Raw genomic sequence first — 15681 nt, 5'->3', positions numbered from 1 at the left:
ACAGCTCAGTGCGGTATTGAGAAACAAGTTTTTTCCCAGATGTGCCATGTTGGACACAGCCTGAATGCTGTGAGATTTCTAGGAGTGCTGACTACTAAAATTAGCCCTGAAGAAAATTGTGAAAAATCTGGGCACCTGGCTCTATGATTTATACCACCCACGCATGCCATCTCAATGTCACCTTCCCTTCTTTTATGAATCTCTAGCTACACCTGCATATACTTCATAAAAAGTGCAAAAACAGTTCCCAAGAAATCTACCAAAAATACTAGAAAGGGGAAATGGAGCTTTTAACCTTTTTCATTACCTCTTTTTCACTTTCCTGCAAATGTAGTATTATAGGAATATAATACACACACTGCAGGTATACCAAGCTAGCATCTTTAAATTGAAAAGACATACTTGCCAGATAGATAATTCTCAGTAATTCTTTCTCAGTAATTCAGATGTGCAGTTTACGAAGATTAGGGATCAGAGGATGTAATTCCCTCACACCTAAACAAACTGTAAACCTGACACACACCACCCCCCATCCCCCTGCCCCTTGAGCACTGCTCTGGTGTCTTCTGCTCCCCGCTAGCAAGTGTAGCTTACTAAAAATTGTTGGCCGAAGATAGTTTTTAAAAGTGTAACTGCCAGATTCATGCGGTCCTCTGATCTAATCCAGTTGGTGAGCTTCTGAGCGTTGAGTAGGCATTAATTGTGTCTTTGAATTCAGATGAATGGTAAAAAAAAAGGGTGGGGGCCGGGGAGAGGGGAGCTGGTAAGCTAAATGGCCGCTTTTGTCTTAGAATGCAGCTAGCTGTTAAACCCCAGTGGTTGTGGACCTTCACATCCCTTAACAGCAACATCATTCTTTGACTTGTTAAGGAGGTCTTCTCTTAAAACTGTGGAAATCTTATCTGATGACTAGATAAACTTGTCATTTGTGTTTGCTGCACAGGGAGAAACCTTGGAAACTCTGACCATGGCCACGGTTTGCCTCTTCACCGCTCAGCCTCAGTTAGCAGACCAAGTGCCACCCCTGGGCCACCTCCCTAAAGTCATCCAGGCCCTGAACCACAAGAACAATGCCATTCCTAAAAGTGCCATCCGAGTCATACACTCGTTGTCCGATAATGAGGTACGCTAGCAGCATTTGCAAGAACTGTGAACTCTGTTGCAGCAACACGCTCCTTTCCCTGTCAGAACCTAACAGGACAACTCTCCTTGGGCCTGGGAGTTTATGTGGTTGCTGATCCGCACACAGGTGTGCAGTGACTATTACTGATTGATTAGAAGGATTATTATTAACTTCTTGCTAGAGGGGCTGTGGATCCCCTGTGTCAGATAACGTGCCTTTATCTTTTCGTCAGAGATAAAGATCGGGTCATGTGGAGGATAAATCTGGGACTGAACTTCCAGAAGAGGGTTCGTTTAGTTTGTCTAAAAACACAGTTCAGTTCCTAGTCCAAGAAATGGAATTTTCCCAGCTACTTGAATAAATTATAGCCTGTAGATGTGGAATAATGTTTCAAACGGAAGTGCTAACCGTCCTGGTGCAGCCCACCATTCCACTCTTGACCCCGACTTTTTTGTATGTAGCTGTGTGTTCGAGCCATGGCATCTCTCGAGACCATTGGCCCGCTGATGAACGGAATGAAAAAACGAACGGATACAGTTGGCCTGGCTTGCGAAGCGATTAATCGAATGTTTCAAAAGGAGCAGAGCGATTTAGTAGCCCAGGTAAGCAGCTTTCTCTCTGAATTATCCACGATGTGATGATTCTTCAAACCCAGGCTTGATATTAGAAGGCAGTAGCTGTCGTCATGGCGTCTGTGACATGCTTCGAGTAGCAACTTTCCAAACTCTAGAATTGCATCGGTCTCTGTGACGTGCCTCGCTGCCAGGGTCTCGAAGTATTCTCAGATCCTATAAACGCCTTCCGCTTGTTGAAAAGCCATCCTTCTTTTATGTTGGAAGAATTTAAATCTGCCATTCAGTACCAGCTTTTCTGAATATCTTTTCAAAGTTGCCGGGTGGTGGTTTTTGTGGCTTTGTGGTGTACGTAATCCTATACCAGCAAGCGGACTAAGGTGATTTTAAAATGCGGCTGATTCATTTTAGCAATGCCGGTATTACAGTTGTGCCCAAATACATCATTAAATATTAAATATTTGAAAGCACACTCAACTTGGTATTTTGTTTACCCAAAACAAGTGTTGGTGTCCAAAGGAGATAGTTTCTCCACAAGGTTTATTTTCAAACGTGTGTGCTTCGGACCCATAAACTCCTCAGGGCTTGAATCGGGTGTACTGACTGTATCGTACTCTCCCAAGTGCTCTGCACAGTGCTCTGAATGAAGTCAGCACTCATACACCATTGATGAAAATGATTAAAATGATATCCGTAGTTCATAATGGGGAAAATGCACAGCTAGTATAATTGCTGTTCTTTCTCAGAAGTAAAATTGAGTAAAACAGTTTCTCCTGCAGTGAGAACATGAATCTGACCGTAATTATCGAACAAGCACATTTAGTATCCCTAAACCTTTTTCTCTCTATTAGGCTCTGAAAGCAGATTTGGTTCCGTATCTCTTAAAACTTCTAGAAGGCATTGGTCTAGAGGCTCTGGAAAGCCCAGCAGCGACAAAGGCACAAATTGTTAAAGCGCTGAAGTCTATGACTCGGAGCCTACAGTACGGCGAGCAGGTGAGCAGGTGTGCCGAAACCTACTACCAGGCCTCCAAATGAAAACAGCACCTGTCTTTTGATACTCCTCCCATCCCCTTTAGTCAGGACCTTTAAATAACCGTCGGTGTGTCTTTAAGGATATTGTACAAATCCCAACAGTGAAGATACAGTTGGTGTAGGAGGCCAGGTTCCCAGCTGACTTGTTGGGAACAAGTGTTTCTTCTCAGCCCTCTGACCCGCTTTCCTATTCTCCTTAGTGTCCTCTCCCCCCGCATTCCTTTCCTCCCTCTTTCCCCTTTCTCGTTCCCTCCCTCTCCCCCTGCACTTTCTCACTCTTCAGTACCTACCTAACTTCCTCCTCTCTCTGCCCTTTCCCTCCCTTCAACCTAGACTCCTCCATGCCCGTGATCCCGGTGTCGAGGCCACTTGGCTGGGCCATATGGTTCCGATTCACTTCAATCTCTGTCCACTTAGTAGGCCGTAGGGAGTTCCTCCAACTGCCTCGTCCCCCTCACCCAAGTGATCTATCCAACCACCCACCTACCCACTTGGAGAGATGGTGGATGAAATTTAAATCTGGAAGGATCCTCAGCCTTTTGGTCCTTGAAGCACTCTGAGTGTGGGGCGCTAAACTGGAGCTTGGCTTCCCTGCTGGGCGTCAAAATGGTGCTTGTCCACAAGGATGCACTTCTGGGTCAATTAGTCTCCTTTCCAGTTTTCTTATGACTAGAAATCCTTGTTTGAATGTTCCAGCTGTGTGTACTCTCTCAAGTGGGTGCTGTAAAGAAAGTCTCGTTGTTAAAAATTGCTTTTAGCTTTGGTTTTTCCCAAATGAAGAACCTTTTATGTAATGAGTTTTTATAGATCTTTCCCCAGGGTTAATGTGAAATGGCTAAACTCTGAATTGTGTGTCGGTAAGAATGGCTAACTGAAGTTTCCCAGGGTAATTTTAATGTCGGCAGTGATGACGGTAGTGGGTTTTATTTCACAGGTAAATGAAATCTTGTCTCGTTCTTCAATCTGGAGTGCCTTCAAAGATCAGAAACATGACCTGTTCATTTCTGAGACCCAAACAGCAGGATACCTCACAGGTCAGCAGTTTTGTGAATACATTTATCCTTTTTCTTTTCAGAAAACAGTTAACATCAATTTACATATCTTTGTCAGTTGCCTGGTTTCAAGTTAGCAGTTTTCAAAAGTATTAGTGAATCTCTGCATAATACCAAAGGTGACTTGTTTCTCTGTCCATCATTAATGAGAGGAATGATACATTGTGGAAAAATAAGATCTGTCTAGAAAGATTGAACTTCATTTGAATTTCTAATTATCTTGTGTTCATAGTAGATATAATTGTAGAAAATGGTGCTAGAATTTAGATAATTTTTTTGAGTATATAAAATGCCTGTCTTGTAGTAAGTTACTGCTTGTTTTATTGGTGAAAAGAAATACTGTTCCGGACACATAACAGAATGATCTCAATTGGCTTTTTAATTGAAAGTTAAAGCATCCAATTACATGTCACACCACTGTTCAATTGAAGCATCTCCATAAAATGCTTATAAAACATTGGGAATAACCAAGTGTGTGCTAATTATAGTAGCTGAGAGCATTGACTTGCCATTTTTAGGCTACTTGATTGAAGTTCTTGTTTGTTTTTTTCAAGAATGGGTTATTTCTATTGCTTAAATTTATTGTCTCTGAACTGTGGTCCACTTAGAACAGCTCTCACCGTAAAACATAATTTATTGCCATCTGAGGACCGAGTTGGAAGCTGTTTTTATACAAAGACAAGGATCAAGGAAAATGATAAATTCTGAGTTAAAACTTTGACCAAGAGGCATCTGTACCACAATTACACAGCCAAGTTAGCCAGCGATTGAGGAAAAACAAAGTGTTGCGGCATGTTCTAGACTAGGTTTGCCACTGGGTGTCTCACACTTAGGCTGCTTTGCTATTTGGATACTACAAATGATAATTAATAAAAAATATAGTAGCCCATAACAAGACCGACTCAGGGAATACACCAGTTACGGCTTGAAAGGAGTTTTATAAGACTCAAGCTTCTGACTTCATTGAGACATTACTACTTTTTTCCTTGTTTCTTCAATTTTTTCAGCCGAGTAAATCAGCAAGGATATCTTCTACATGGATTTCCCTACACACACTGAATTGCAATGAAAAACTGAAATTCCAATTATCCGAAAACACTTTTTCAAACAGATCGGCTTCTAACCTTTTAGGCTGATTTAGATGAGTACGATAGCTGTGTCTTTCCCGTGTGCGATGACACCCAGCTCCCGCTTACCATCAGCTGACAGCTAGAAAAATCCAGCGGCAGGTCACCTTGTAGGGCCGTACGCTGGGAATAGCCCCCGAAGTTCTGCAGCTTGGATCTCTCTGATCCCCACTGCAATTCCCCCAGAGGTGGGATGGAGGGAGGGAAGCCTCCAGTTCGGGAAATAGTGGATTTAGTTAGCATGCAGGAGTGTGCTGGTGGACTCGAGCTGGCTGCTTTTGGGGCTGGAGACCTGTATGACAGTGGAAACAATCCTGCGAGTCATTGCATTTGAAAAACTTGCCCACCTGTGAGTTAAGGAGCTTTGGTCTTGCTGACTGAGTTAATGAGCTTTTTAAGTTTGCTATGGGTCTCTTTGAGTGCTCAGCTGTCTTGGGCTGCCAGATTCTTTCTGTCCTTTTTGTTTGAACTTCCTCATTAGCTGGCCGTCTGTCATAAGGGTGCAATCTTAAGACTGTTTCAGTTATCATTTCCATTGTGGGTTTGCGGGCAGTAGTGCGGTCTGTCTTTGGCTGTGATGTTAATGTCATCGAGCATCCTTTATGAATTATTTAGACAGATTTCTTTAGTCCTTTCCCTCTAAAGAGCTCAAGGCACTGTCTGAATAACTTAAAGTGAGCATATCAACGTGTCCTAACAATAAAAATGAATACAGGAGATGAAACGGGGAGAAAGAGGACGGTGGTGCAGATGGAAGAAAAATGAAACAGTTAGGGGCTGAGGTAGTGTCAATTGGTTGTATTTATTGAGCGCTGTACTAAGCGCTTGGGAGAGTATAGCATAACAATATAACAGACACATTTCCTGCCCATGAGTTACAGTCTACAGGGGCAGATGGACATTAATAAGTAAATTACATAAGTATTACAGAATGTAAGTGCTATGGGTCTGGGAGAGGGGAATGAATAAAGAGAACAAGTCAGGGCAGTGCAGAAAGGAGTTAAAGGAAAGGAAAGGGTTTAATCAAGGAAGGCCTCTTGGAGGAGATGTGCCTTCATTGAGGCTTTGAACCGGGGGAGAGTGATCATCTGTCAGATACGAAGGTATTCTAAGCCAGAGGCAGGACGTAGGCGAGAGGTTGGTGGCAAGGTAAACGAGATCGAGGTACAGTGACAAGGTAAATGTGTGGGCTGGTTTGTAGTAGGAGAGTAGCACGGTGAGGTAGGCAGTAAGGTGATCTGAGTGTTTTAAAGCCAGTGGTGAGGAGTTTCTGTTTGATGTGAAGGTGATGGGCAACAACTGGAGGTTCCTGAGCAGTGGGGAAACCTGGCGTTTTTGTAGAAAAATGAACTGGCCAGCAGAGTTAAGTATGCACTAGAGTGGGGCGAGGCAGGAGGCAGGAAGGTCAGCAAAAGAGGTTGATACATTAGTCAAGGCGTGATGGGATAAGGGATTGGATTCATATGTCGAAGCCAAATTTTCAGGTGGAAGGAATGGGTGGTTCCCCATGGCCGCCCACCTGAATGTGCTGGGTGGTGGAGTAGGGGCTCTTCACGCCCCTGAGGTGCTGTGGGAGGGCTCTCTGCCGACCCTGTCTGCAGGGTCCCTAAGCTCACCAGCTCACCTCTTCCACGAGTGGATGAGGATCGGGGCCCTCAGCGAGGCCGTCCTCAATTTTCCACTGCTCAGCTCTGCAGCCCTGAGCAGCAGGGGATCATTTGCAGAACAACTAGCTATCCTGCCTGTGGAGGAAGGCTGCCAGGACCTCCCAGGAGGAGTCTGACCGCCCACCCCCCCGTGTCACCCCCCCACATACACACACACTTCCCAGCAAATGTATTTCTGCGGCAGACAGGGACCACCCATGCCCCATTCCTGATGCAGACACGGGAGTCGGAGTGTTAACTGACTTGTAATCGAAAAATGGAAATCATTTGAATGAATTAGGCAACCACGATTAAAGACGTGGGAGCCAAAGTGCCTTTCCCCTTTCCCTAGGGTTGACCTTCAGTCGTCCACCCCCAGGATCCTCTCTGCTTTCTGTGGGTGTCCCTCTGCACATGTTCCTCTGGTCCCGTCCCCTCGGCCCGTCTCGGGGAAGCCCAGTGGTGGGGTAGACCGATATCTCGAATCCTCCTCTCAGCGGGAAGCTGCTGCCCGGCCACATGGCGGCTTTCCCCGGCTGTAGGGAGGGAGCCTTGCTCCCTAAGAAACCGAGGCTCTGAATTCTGACCTGGAGAACATTCGTTCCTCTGGTCGCTCGATCCCAAGCTCACCACCCTCGTGTGGGACGGGCTGAGCAACCAAGCAAGACAGCTCCCCTTCCTGCCTGAAAACAGCAGAGTCACGGGGTATAGAGCCCCAGAGTGGCCTTCCCTGCCCCTCTCCGAGAGCTTACAGGGTGGCACAGGGTGGCACGGAGCTCGGCCACCCTGTGGAAGTTGGCACTTCACAGCTGTAGGTGTCGAGGGCAGGGGAGCGGGTATTCAAAAGCAGATGACTTCCCAGTGTGGGAACGCCACTCCTCAACACCATCAGTCCTGGGTCGGGTCCTGGTAGTTGTGAATCCGAATGCTTCCACGTTTGGCGGTTGAAGGGGCAGAAACTGTGGTGCAATAGCAGGTTTTGCTACTTCACGCTCGTCTGTGTTTGAGGCCCCAGAACCCTGCCGTGGGCTGCCTTCGGTTGCTGCCTTCGGTCGCTGTCTTCCCTCCTTTTAAGGTCAAGGAAGTTGACCCTTGCAGGGAAGGGCCATGGCGGGATAGAGTCTTCCCACAAGCCAATCGCGGGATGTGGGATTTCTCCCGGCCGTTTTCTTTTTGCTCCTCAGTCCGGTAGGTGTTTGATGACATGAAGCCTACTGGAGCGCCAGGGTATAATTGTATGGAATTTTATAAAACGTTGACATTTCAGAAAATAGCCTTCTCTCTCTCTCTATGTATATATATATGTATAAAATGTTATGGAAAAATGTATATAAACATACACAGTTTTGCCATATGAATTTTTTCCTGACACGAATCCTCATAGCATTTAAACACCATGGAACTCCTCCTCTCAGGTCATTCTCTCCAGTCCCTTGTGTCACTTCGCCTTCCAGCCCCGAGGAACCTCTCCCACACTTCCTGAGATGGTTGATTAATATTAACAATAGTTATCATCGTTACGGTTTTGGTTAAGCACTTATTATGCGCCAAGCACTGTACCGACCGTGGGGGTAGAGAAAAGATAATGGGTTCGGACACGGTCCCTGTCATCCGTGGAGCTCCCGGGTAGAGCGGGAGGGAGAGCAGGTATTGAATCCCTATTTTATAGATGAGGAAACCGAAGCACAGAGGAGTCAAGTGACTTGCCCTAGGCCACACAGCAGGCAGGCGGCCGAGCCAGGACGAAGCGCAGCTCCGCTGGCGTAAGAGCACTGGGCTGCGGGAGCTCCGGAGGCCTCTGCGGCACCTGCGCCTTGGTCCAAAAAGAGGCAGCGGCCACACTTATCCCACCACAGCCACCAAGCCTAGAACTCTGCAGGGATACCGTTCGACTGTAGCGAATAATCTTACTAACATTTACGCCGCTGAAGCCATCATTGAAGAGGTTACAGATCCGTAAGGTCTTTTTGGCTCCGAGACCCCTCTTCAATCCATAAAATTCGGCTTTTGGCAGATTTTTTTGGTCTGGGGAGGGTGGGACTTGGTGGCCTGAGGAAAAGAGAGGGGGAAGCCTGTGCTTCTCTGTCTCTAGGGAGCTGGAAAAATGAGGCCACTGGATATGTTGCAGCATCCTGCTGACAGCCCCTTAGTGTGGAGGCACTGGAAAAATATTTCTGCTAAAACGTCCAAAGAGCTCTCCTTCCTCTCTGGGGAACTTAAAATTTTGGCTTCCTCGCTGTACCGGCTCTCTCTCCCAAAGCTCTTCTTGAAAACCGGGAGCTGATTAATTCCTGAGCTCAGTGCGCAGGCTCGACTGCAGTCCTTCTGTCCGATGTTGATTCTTTGTTTGCCTCAGGCTTCATTGAACTGCTCTGCTATTAGCACTTCCCTTGCTGCTTATATTTCTTTTTTCCCCTTCAGGTGTTTCTCCTTCCCTCCTAACTGGCAACAGTCCCCTTCACCTCAGAAGTGGGCTTTAGATCTGTTCTGCCAGGCAGCTTCCTAACTTCTGTGTAGCTCTCTAAAGCAGGTAGATACCATTTTGCTAAATGCATGTGCCACCCCCTCTTCCCCCCGCATTTCTAGTCTCAACCCTTTAGATGCTCCTGAGCTATCTGCTATGGGCCCCTTTGACTCCCGCTAAAATATATTGTGCTGGGGAAGAGAAAAAGGAAAAAGTCTTCTGCAGGACTATCTATGGGTTCTATAGTGGTTTGGTTTTTTTTTCACCATGCTGATGAAAGGCTGGCTATCTTAAAATATCAACATATATGTCTTTAAATGTAAAGTTTAAATGAGAGGGAACGAAGACACAATATACATTGGGAAACCTTGGCAAATGTCTTCTTTCTGTACTGCACTTGGCTGAATTTCAGATTGCCTTCTAACGTCAGTAGTGTCTTCCTTGCAAACAACAATTGACGAGATGAAATCTGGGCAGGGATCACCCTCGTATTCAATTCAGTTGTTTTGAGAAATCCTCGAGACTTATTCATTTCTCCCCCAAACCCCGGTCACCCCTGGCCCATAGCACAATGTGAACCTCTGGAAGCACTAGCCTAAATTGAATATGTTTTGGTAGTAGCCCATCCTCCCTTCCTCCCGTTTTCCAATCAGATCGTAATTGTCACTATTGTTTAGTTGGGAATCTGCCTTTGAGCATATCATTGATTTGTGATCGTTGAAGAAATTAGAAATCCGGTCAAGAACTTGGGGTTGGAATCTAAAATATAGAACGTTGCCGAGGCTAGTTCTTTTTTCCAGTCTCTCGTTTTTTTCTTCCCTGCTAAATTTCTTCCTGATGCCAATTTAAATTATGATAGTTTATTATTAACTGCTTACGTGCTAGGCACTGAAGTCGCTACTACGGCATTATTGGTTTGGACACAGACTGACAACCTATCTTAACTCCTCTGTGCCCCAGTTTCCTCATCTGTAAAGAGGCCCCAGGTCACCCAGCAGACCTGAGACAGAACTGGGATTAAAACTCTAGGTCCCCTGGCTGGGTGCCAACCTCATTCAGTTAGGCCAGGCTGCTTCCCTACCTTGAAGGCCCTGAGGAGGGTGGGATCACTCTTTAAAATTTCCTCATCAGTGTTACTCCACAGTGCGCATTTTGGGATGAACACTGACTTTCTAATGGATCTCAGGCACCAAAATTGAGATAAGCCTCTTTCAGGAAAAGATCTTTGGGTGTCTTTGGAGGCTTAACTTCTGTGGTTAAGCATTTTTAAAAGCATCCTTTAGGCCTGAAAACGTTCTTAACCTCATCACAATTAAGGTACATAGGAAAATGGAGCTCCCCACAGTAATCCCCCTCACTTTTTTTAAATGGGAAAACTTGACCAGGTTCCTAAACTTTTTAAACTGCCCAGAAGCGGTGGTACTTTCCCAGAAGAGGCTTGTGGAGAAAATAAATGTGTGTTGGTGTTTTTTTGTTGTTTTTTGTCTTTTTCCCCATTTCTTCACCCAGGCCCCGGAGTGGCTGGCTACCTGACTGCAGGGACCTCCTCGTCGCTCATGCCCAGCGTGCCCCCTCCAGTAGATCACGAAGCGGGAGAACTTGGCTAACCGACCTGCAGCTGAGGGACGGGGGTGCAGAAAGGCCAGCGATGAGTACCACATTCCTCCATCTAATACGTCGACACCAACTCTCCTGCCTGCCTTTCTGCTCGTTTCATGACAGTGTTATTCCTTTTCTATAAATATATTTTTATTTAGGAAAAAAGTTGGTGATTCTAACCGCATCAAGTCGCAACCTAAGAAAGCACTCTGTGGATCAACCTAAATGGGTACACAAGAATATCTTTCTTTTCTTGCTGTACGTAAGCACATTTTGTTCCTTTGTATCTGTTTACAAGACTGTGAATCAAGACGAAGCTTTTTTCCTAGTTTTTATATTGGTTTTTTTTTTGAATGAGCGTGACTGTGGAATTGACCTGCAGTCCGGTGGGATTGGGTAAAATCACTCGAGGCCCCTGCGAGGGCCCGTCCTTGCTCCACTCTGGGTCTGGCCTGATTATCCCCGCCACCCCCCACCCGCCCCCGCCCTCCCGAAACGTGAAGTTCGGTCCCCACCCCGGTTCACTCGTGTCCTTACTCGTTAACGTTACCTTCCTCGAGTCTCATGGTAGACATGTGTATGTATAACTGGCTTTACCAAATTCATAAGAGAGGCGCTGCTGCAAAAAGAAAAAAAAAAGAAAACAATGTCGACATGTTATGTAAGAGATTAGTGTAATTGTGAAATGTTCTATACATTATCCAGTATATAAAGCTTTCTATATTGAATGTACATTATACAGATCATTCATATGTGTACATAAAATTTTAAAAAATAAAGGGAATCGACTGCCTTGTTAATGAGAGAGGTGTTCTGGTGTAATCTTTCTCTTTGGTAACGTAGCCTCTACCTAAAATGAAGCAGAGGAAGAGGCTTAGAAGGGCCTAAGGGTTCGGTTTGGGATATATCGATCTTACGGTGCTGTGCGTGATCAAGACGAAGACATCCCGAAAGCAAGAGGAAATAGATTGTAGGACAGGTGAGATCTTAGAGGGCCGTAAAGGTTAACGAGCATTGACCAGACCAAACGCTGGTATTGCAAGTCAAAATTCAGTCTATTACAAGCATTTGTATGTCTACCGTATGCAGAGTGCTGAACCTCAGTTCGCTGGGGCGAGTACACTGCGGGAGTTAGCAGGCGTGACCCCCTGCCATTAAGGAGCTCACAAACAAGCAGGAGAAGATGCGGCACAAAATAAACTACAGATAGAAAGACCAACGGAAAGCCGGGTATGTGGATGAGAACGGGGTTCAGTAGAGTATGTAAATCCACAGGTTTAGAAGAGCTTCAGATGGTTGTGAGTGCCCAGGTGGAAAATTAGGACTTGGGGGGATCAGGAATGCCTCTGGGAGGAGGTGGGATTTTCAGAGGGCTCTGAAGAGGGAGGGGATGGGGTGTGAGCAAGGGCTCGGGTGGGAGAGCGACAGCGAGGCTAACACCGTAGACTTTGGAGATGGGGAGGATCGTGGTGGTAAACTCTGATGGCAAAGTTAGGTGGAAGAGTGGATTTGGGAAGGAAGATGAGTTCAGATGGAGATACATTTACATTGAGTTTAAGGTGCCAAGGGGCATCCATGTGAGAAGCAGTGTGTCCCAGTGGAAAGAGCATGGGCCTGAGCGTAAGAAGGACTAATCCAGGCTCCCCCACTTGTCTCTTGTGTGACCTTCCCTGTGCCTCAGCTACCTCATCTGTAAAATGGAGATTAAGATTGTGAGCCCCATATGGGATATGGACTGGGTCCAACCTGATCAGCTTGCATCTACCCCGGTGTTTAGTAGAGTGCCCGGTATGTAATAAGCGTTTAAGTACCGTTTTTTAAAAAATTGTGTAAATATTTTAGAGGCAAGAAGGAATGCCAGATTACAGATAGGGAGGGAAGCCGGGGTTAGCAAGTTAGATTTGGGGGTCACCTGAACAGAAGGGGTGGCAGATGAGCACCTTGACGGAGGGTGAAAAGGATGGAGAGGATGGGATCCAGACCGCAGCCTTGAGGCAGAAAAGGAGCCAGAAAATGCGGGTAAGTGGGCATGATCAGAAAGGAGGAGGACCAGGACAGAAGTGTGGTCGGTAAAACCAACTGTAGATTGGATTTTCAGGAGAAGGGAGCGACGGTTTTGTAAATGAAGCGGTTTTGTTCTTTAGGACACTGTTTCCTTGGCGACTGGTCATTGAGACCTCAGTGAGTAAGGTGAATCCGTGAATACCAACTGTTCCCGACAGCAAAATTGATTTTACTCACCATCCTCCAGGCTTTTCAGGGGAGGGAAGGAAGGGGCGGGTGGGTGGGCAGTGGTGATGGGCTGCTCGTGGTGCTGCTGTGAATCTATCTGCCAATGCCAGGGGGCTGCTGGTTCACTGATCACTCCAGTCCCCCTTTAGCAGCAGAAAATAGGGGATTTATCTCAGTTCTGTGTGGTTGAAATATTTTAACCCAAATAACTTCTTTTCCCTCTTTGAAATGATGCAAATATTTTAAGAACTGTTTATTCTAAAATGAACTGTAATAACTGAATTCATAAGGGAAGTTAATAATTTCAATCATGGGCCTGGGTAGCCTGCACCCCGAGTCCCGTTGTTTCTACTGTGAGTTCTTGTGCCTCGGTCCAAAAAGTATCAGCAGTCACACTTGTATCCCTTGTGAGGGCAAGGGATCGTCATGTCTTTGAACTCTATTGAGCTCCCGTAAATGCTTAGTACAGTGCTCTGCACACAGCAGACGATAGTATTTGAGTGCTTGCTGTTACCAGAGCACTGTCCTTTATGTCCTTTACTCTCTTGGCAGAGTACCATAAAATTGGCAGACATAAACTCTGCCCTCAAGGAGCTTACAATCTAGCACACTGGTTAATTAGCATAAAAGCCCGGTGTTCAATAAGTCTGAAGAAAACTCCATGTGGGAAAGCGCCATCCTGGTTTGCAGTGAATGCGAGATCCTGGAAGCAGCTGCACGGTATTCTACTTTTTTTTTTCTGGTCTTTCAGTGCTTACTATGGGCCAGGGACTGTACTAAGCGCTGGGGTAGATACAAACTAATCAGGTTGGACACAGTCCATGTCCCACGTGGGGGCTCACAGTCTTAATCCCCGTTTTACAGATGATGTAAATGAGGCGCAGTTAAGTGGCATGCCCAAGGTCACACAGCAGAGAAGCAGCGGAGCTGGATTAAAACCCAGGTCCTTCTGACTCGCGGGCCCGTGCGCTACCCATTAGGCCATGCTGCTTCACTACTTTTTATGTCAGAGAGGTGAGACTGGATCGGGTGGGTTTGGAGCTCAGCAGGAAAGATTGGACAGACTCAACAGGGAGAGGCAACAGAACTTGACCAGAAGATACAGCGACCACAAAATCGCTGGCCCTCAGACTGCCTAGGTAGGGGGTGTTTATGAGTCTCTGGTGGGAAGGCGGAGGAAACGAGAGCACAGCACAATAACTCTTTTCCTGCCTTTCTTTCCTATTAAACACAACCAAGCCATAAACGGGAAAAACCGAAAGGATAATACGGAAGAAACCACTCCAAGAGAAGAGGGAGAAAGGGCAGGAAAAAAAGAGAAAAACATGGGGGAAAAAACAGGTATTTTAGAGAGCTGAATGAGGTTTCAAAGCTCTCGGGTTCAGTCCCAACCTCCAGGTGTGTGAAGGATTCGACCTTCTAAACCTTCACTGGTGGTACCGACCTGCGGAGCTGTCCTTGACTTTAACTCGTGGGTTTCCCCCCCAGGAGGCTGTGGACTGGGTTTGGGGGGTTCGATTCAGGGGAGGGGTTTGGCTTGTCATCCACCAAGAAGTTGGGGGTGAATAACTGTTCTTTGCTGGACTGTTCCCCAGTCTGCCCTAAACCCCTTCCATTTTTCTCCTCTTCTCCTTCTCTCTACCAACCCAGCTCTCCTTTCGGGCTTTGGGATCAGCCTGTGACATTCTGCTACAAGGTGAGAATGGCAGGATGGACAGGTGGTTGCCTATATGTATTGGTACATAGTAAGTGTTTAACAAATACCAAGGTAAGAATGGCAGGATGGACAGGTGCTTGTCTATATCTATATGCTTGGCATATAGTAAGTGCTTAAATACCATCATTATTATTCTAAATGTATATGTACACACACATATTTGTCAGTAGCTGTGCCACCTCCTGGCAGTAGAGACCCCAGCCTATAGGCAAAGACCACTTTTCTGAATCTATTCCACTCCCCCAACAAAAAACCTCTTGAACTGGGCCCCACTTCTAGTTTCTGCTGCAAAGTTGAGTCAGATTGGCAGAGACGCTTTTTTTTTTTTAATTGCTGGCCTAGATGGTTGACCTAGAACGGGGTAAGAGCACGAAATATACCTATGCATCTCTACTATGGTGGTTTATTCCATGGTTTTTCACCCTGGAAATCGAGGAGTTCTTCCTCATGTTAACTTGAACTCTTCTGCTTTAGTTTCAATCCATTTTCTGTCCTTCGTGCTCAGTTGGCTTGGAGAACATTTGATCAGCTTCTTCCCCAGGCAAGCCCTACTTCCTGTTCTTCAAGTCTGATTATCAGTCCCTTTGCTCGCTCTTCTCCTGGTTGCATAACCCAAATTCCTCCTAATGAAATGTGTAATCATTTTTGTTCTTCCCCTCTAGACATAGTCAAATATTTCTCCATCCTTTTAAAAGTACAATACATGCTAGTGGAAAGAGCATGGGCCTAGGAGTCAGAGGACCTGGGTTCTAATCCCACCTCTACCACTTGGCATCTGTGTGACCTTGGGAAAATTACTTAACTTCTCTGTGCCTCAGTTACCTAATCTGGAAAATGTCAATTGATGATGATGATGATGGTATTTGTTAAGCGCTTACTATGTGCAGAGCACTGTTCTAAGTGCTGGATTAGATACAGGACATGTGAGGCTCACAGTCTTAATCCCCATTTTACAGATGGGGTACCTGAGGCACAGAGAAGTTAAGTGACTTGCCCACAGTCACACAGCTGACAAGTGGCAGAGCCGGGATTCAAACCCATAACCTCTGACTCCCAAGCCTGGGCTCTTTCCGCTGAGCCACGCTGCTTGGGATGGGGGTCCATGTCCAAACTGG

At 46.1% G+C, this 15681-nt stretch overlaps 1 protein-coding gene across 4 annotated transcripts in view; it reads left to right on the top strand.

Annotated features, from left to right (window-relative positions):
• The window catches only part of DNAJC13 (DnaJ heat shock protein family (Hsp40) member C13), a 110487-nt gene extending 99065 nt beyond the window's left edge, over positions 1–11422 (top strand). For 2 of the 4 annotated variants that reach the window (XM_029070121.2, XM_029070120.2), the window contains exons 53-57: positions 944–1123; positions 1585–1725; positions 2547–2690; positions 3664–3763; positions 10528–10625. In XM_029070121.2, coding sequence (XP_028925954.1) covers positions 944–1123; positions 1585–1725; positions 2547–2690; positions 3664–3763; positions 10528–10625 — 663 coding nt within the window. Of the gene's footprint in view, positions 1–943; positions 1124–1584; positions 1726–2546; positions 2691–3663; positions 3764–8975; positions 9085–10527 lie in introns of all 4 variants that reach the window. The other 2 variants (XR_003761411.2, XM_029070119.2) reach the window with 2 other exon arrangements.
• The last annotated feature ends 4259 nt before the right edge of the window (positions 11423–15681 follow it).

The sequence above is a fragment of the Ornithorhynchus anatinus genome, chromosome 8 (genome assembly GCF_004115215.2).
Source record: "Ornithorhynchus anatinus isolate Pmale09 chromosome 8, mOrnAna1.pri.v4, whole genome shotgun sequence".
Lineage (NCBI taxonomy): Eukaryota > Metazoa > Chordata > Mammalia > Monotremata > Ornithorhynchidae > Ornithorhynchus > Ornithorhynchus anatinus.
Note: the sequence above shows the minus strand (reverse complement) of the source record. Positions and strands in the feature narration are given on the sequence as shown.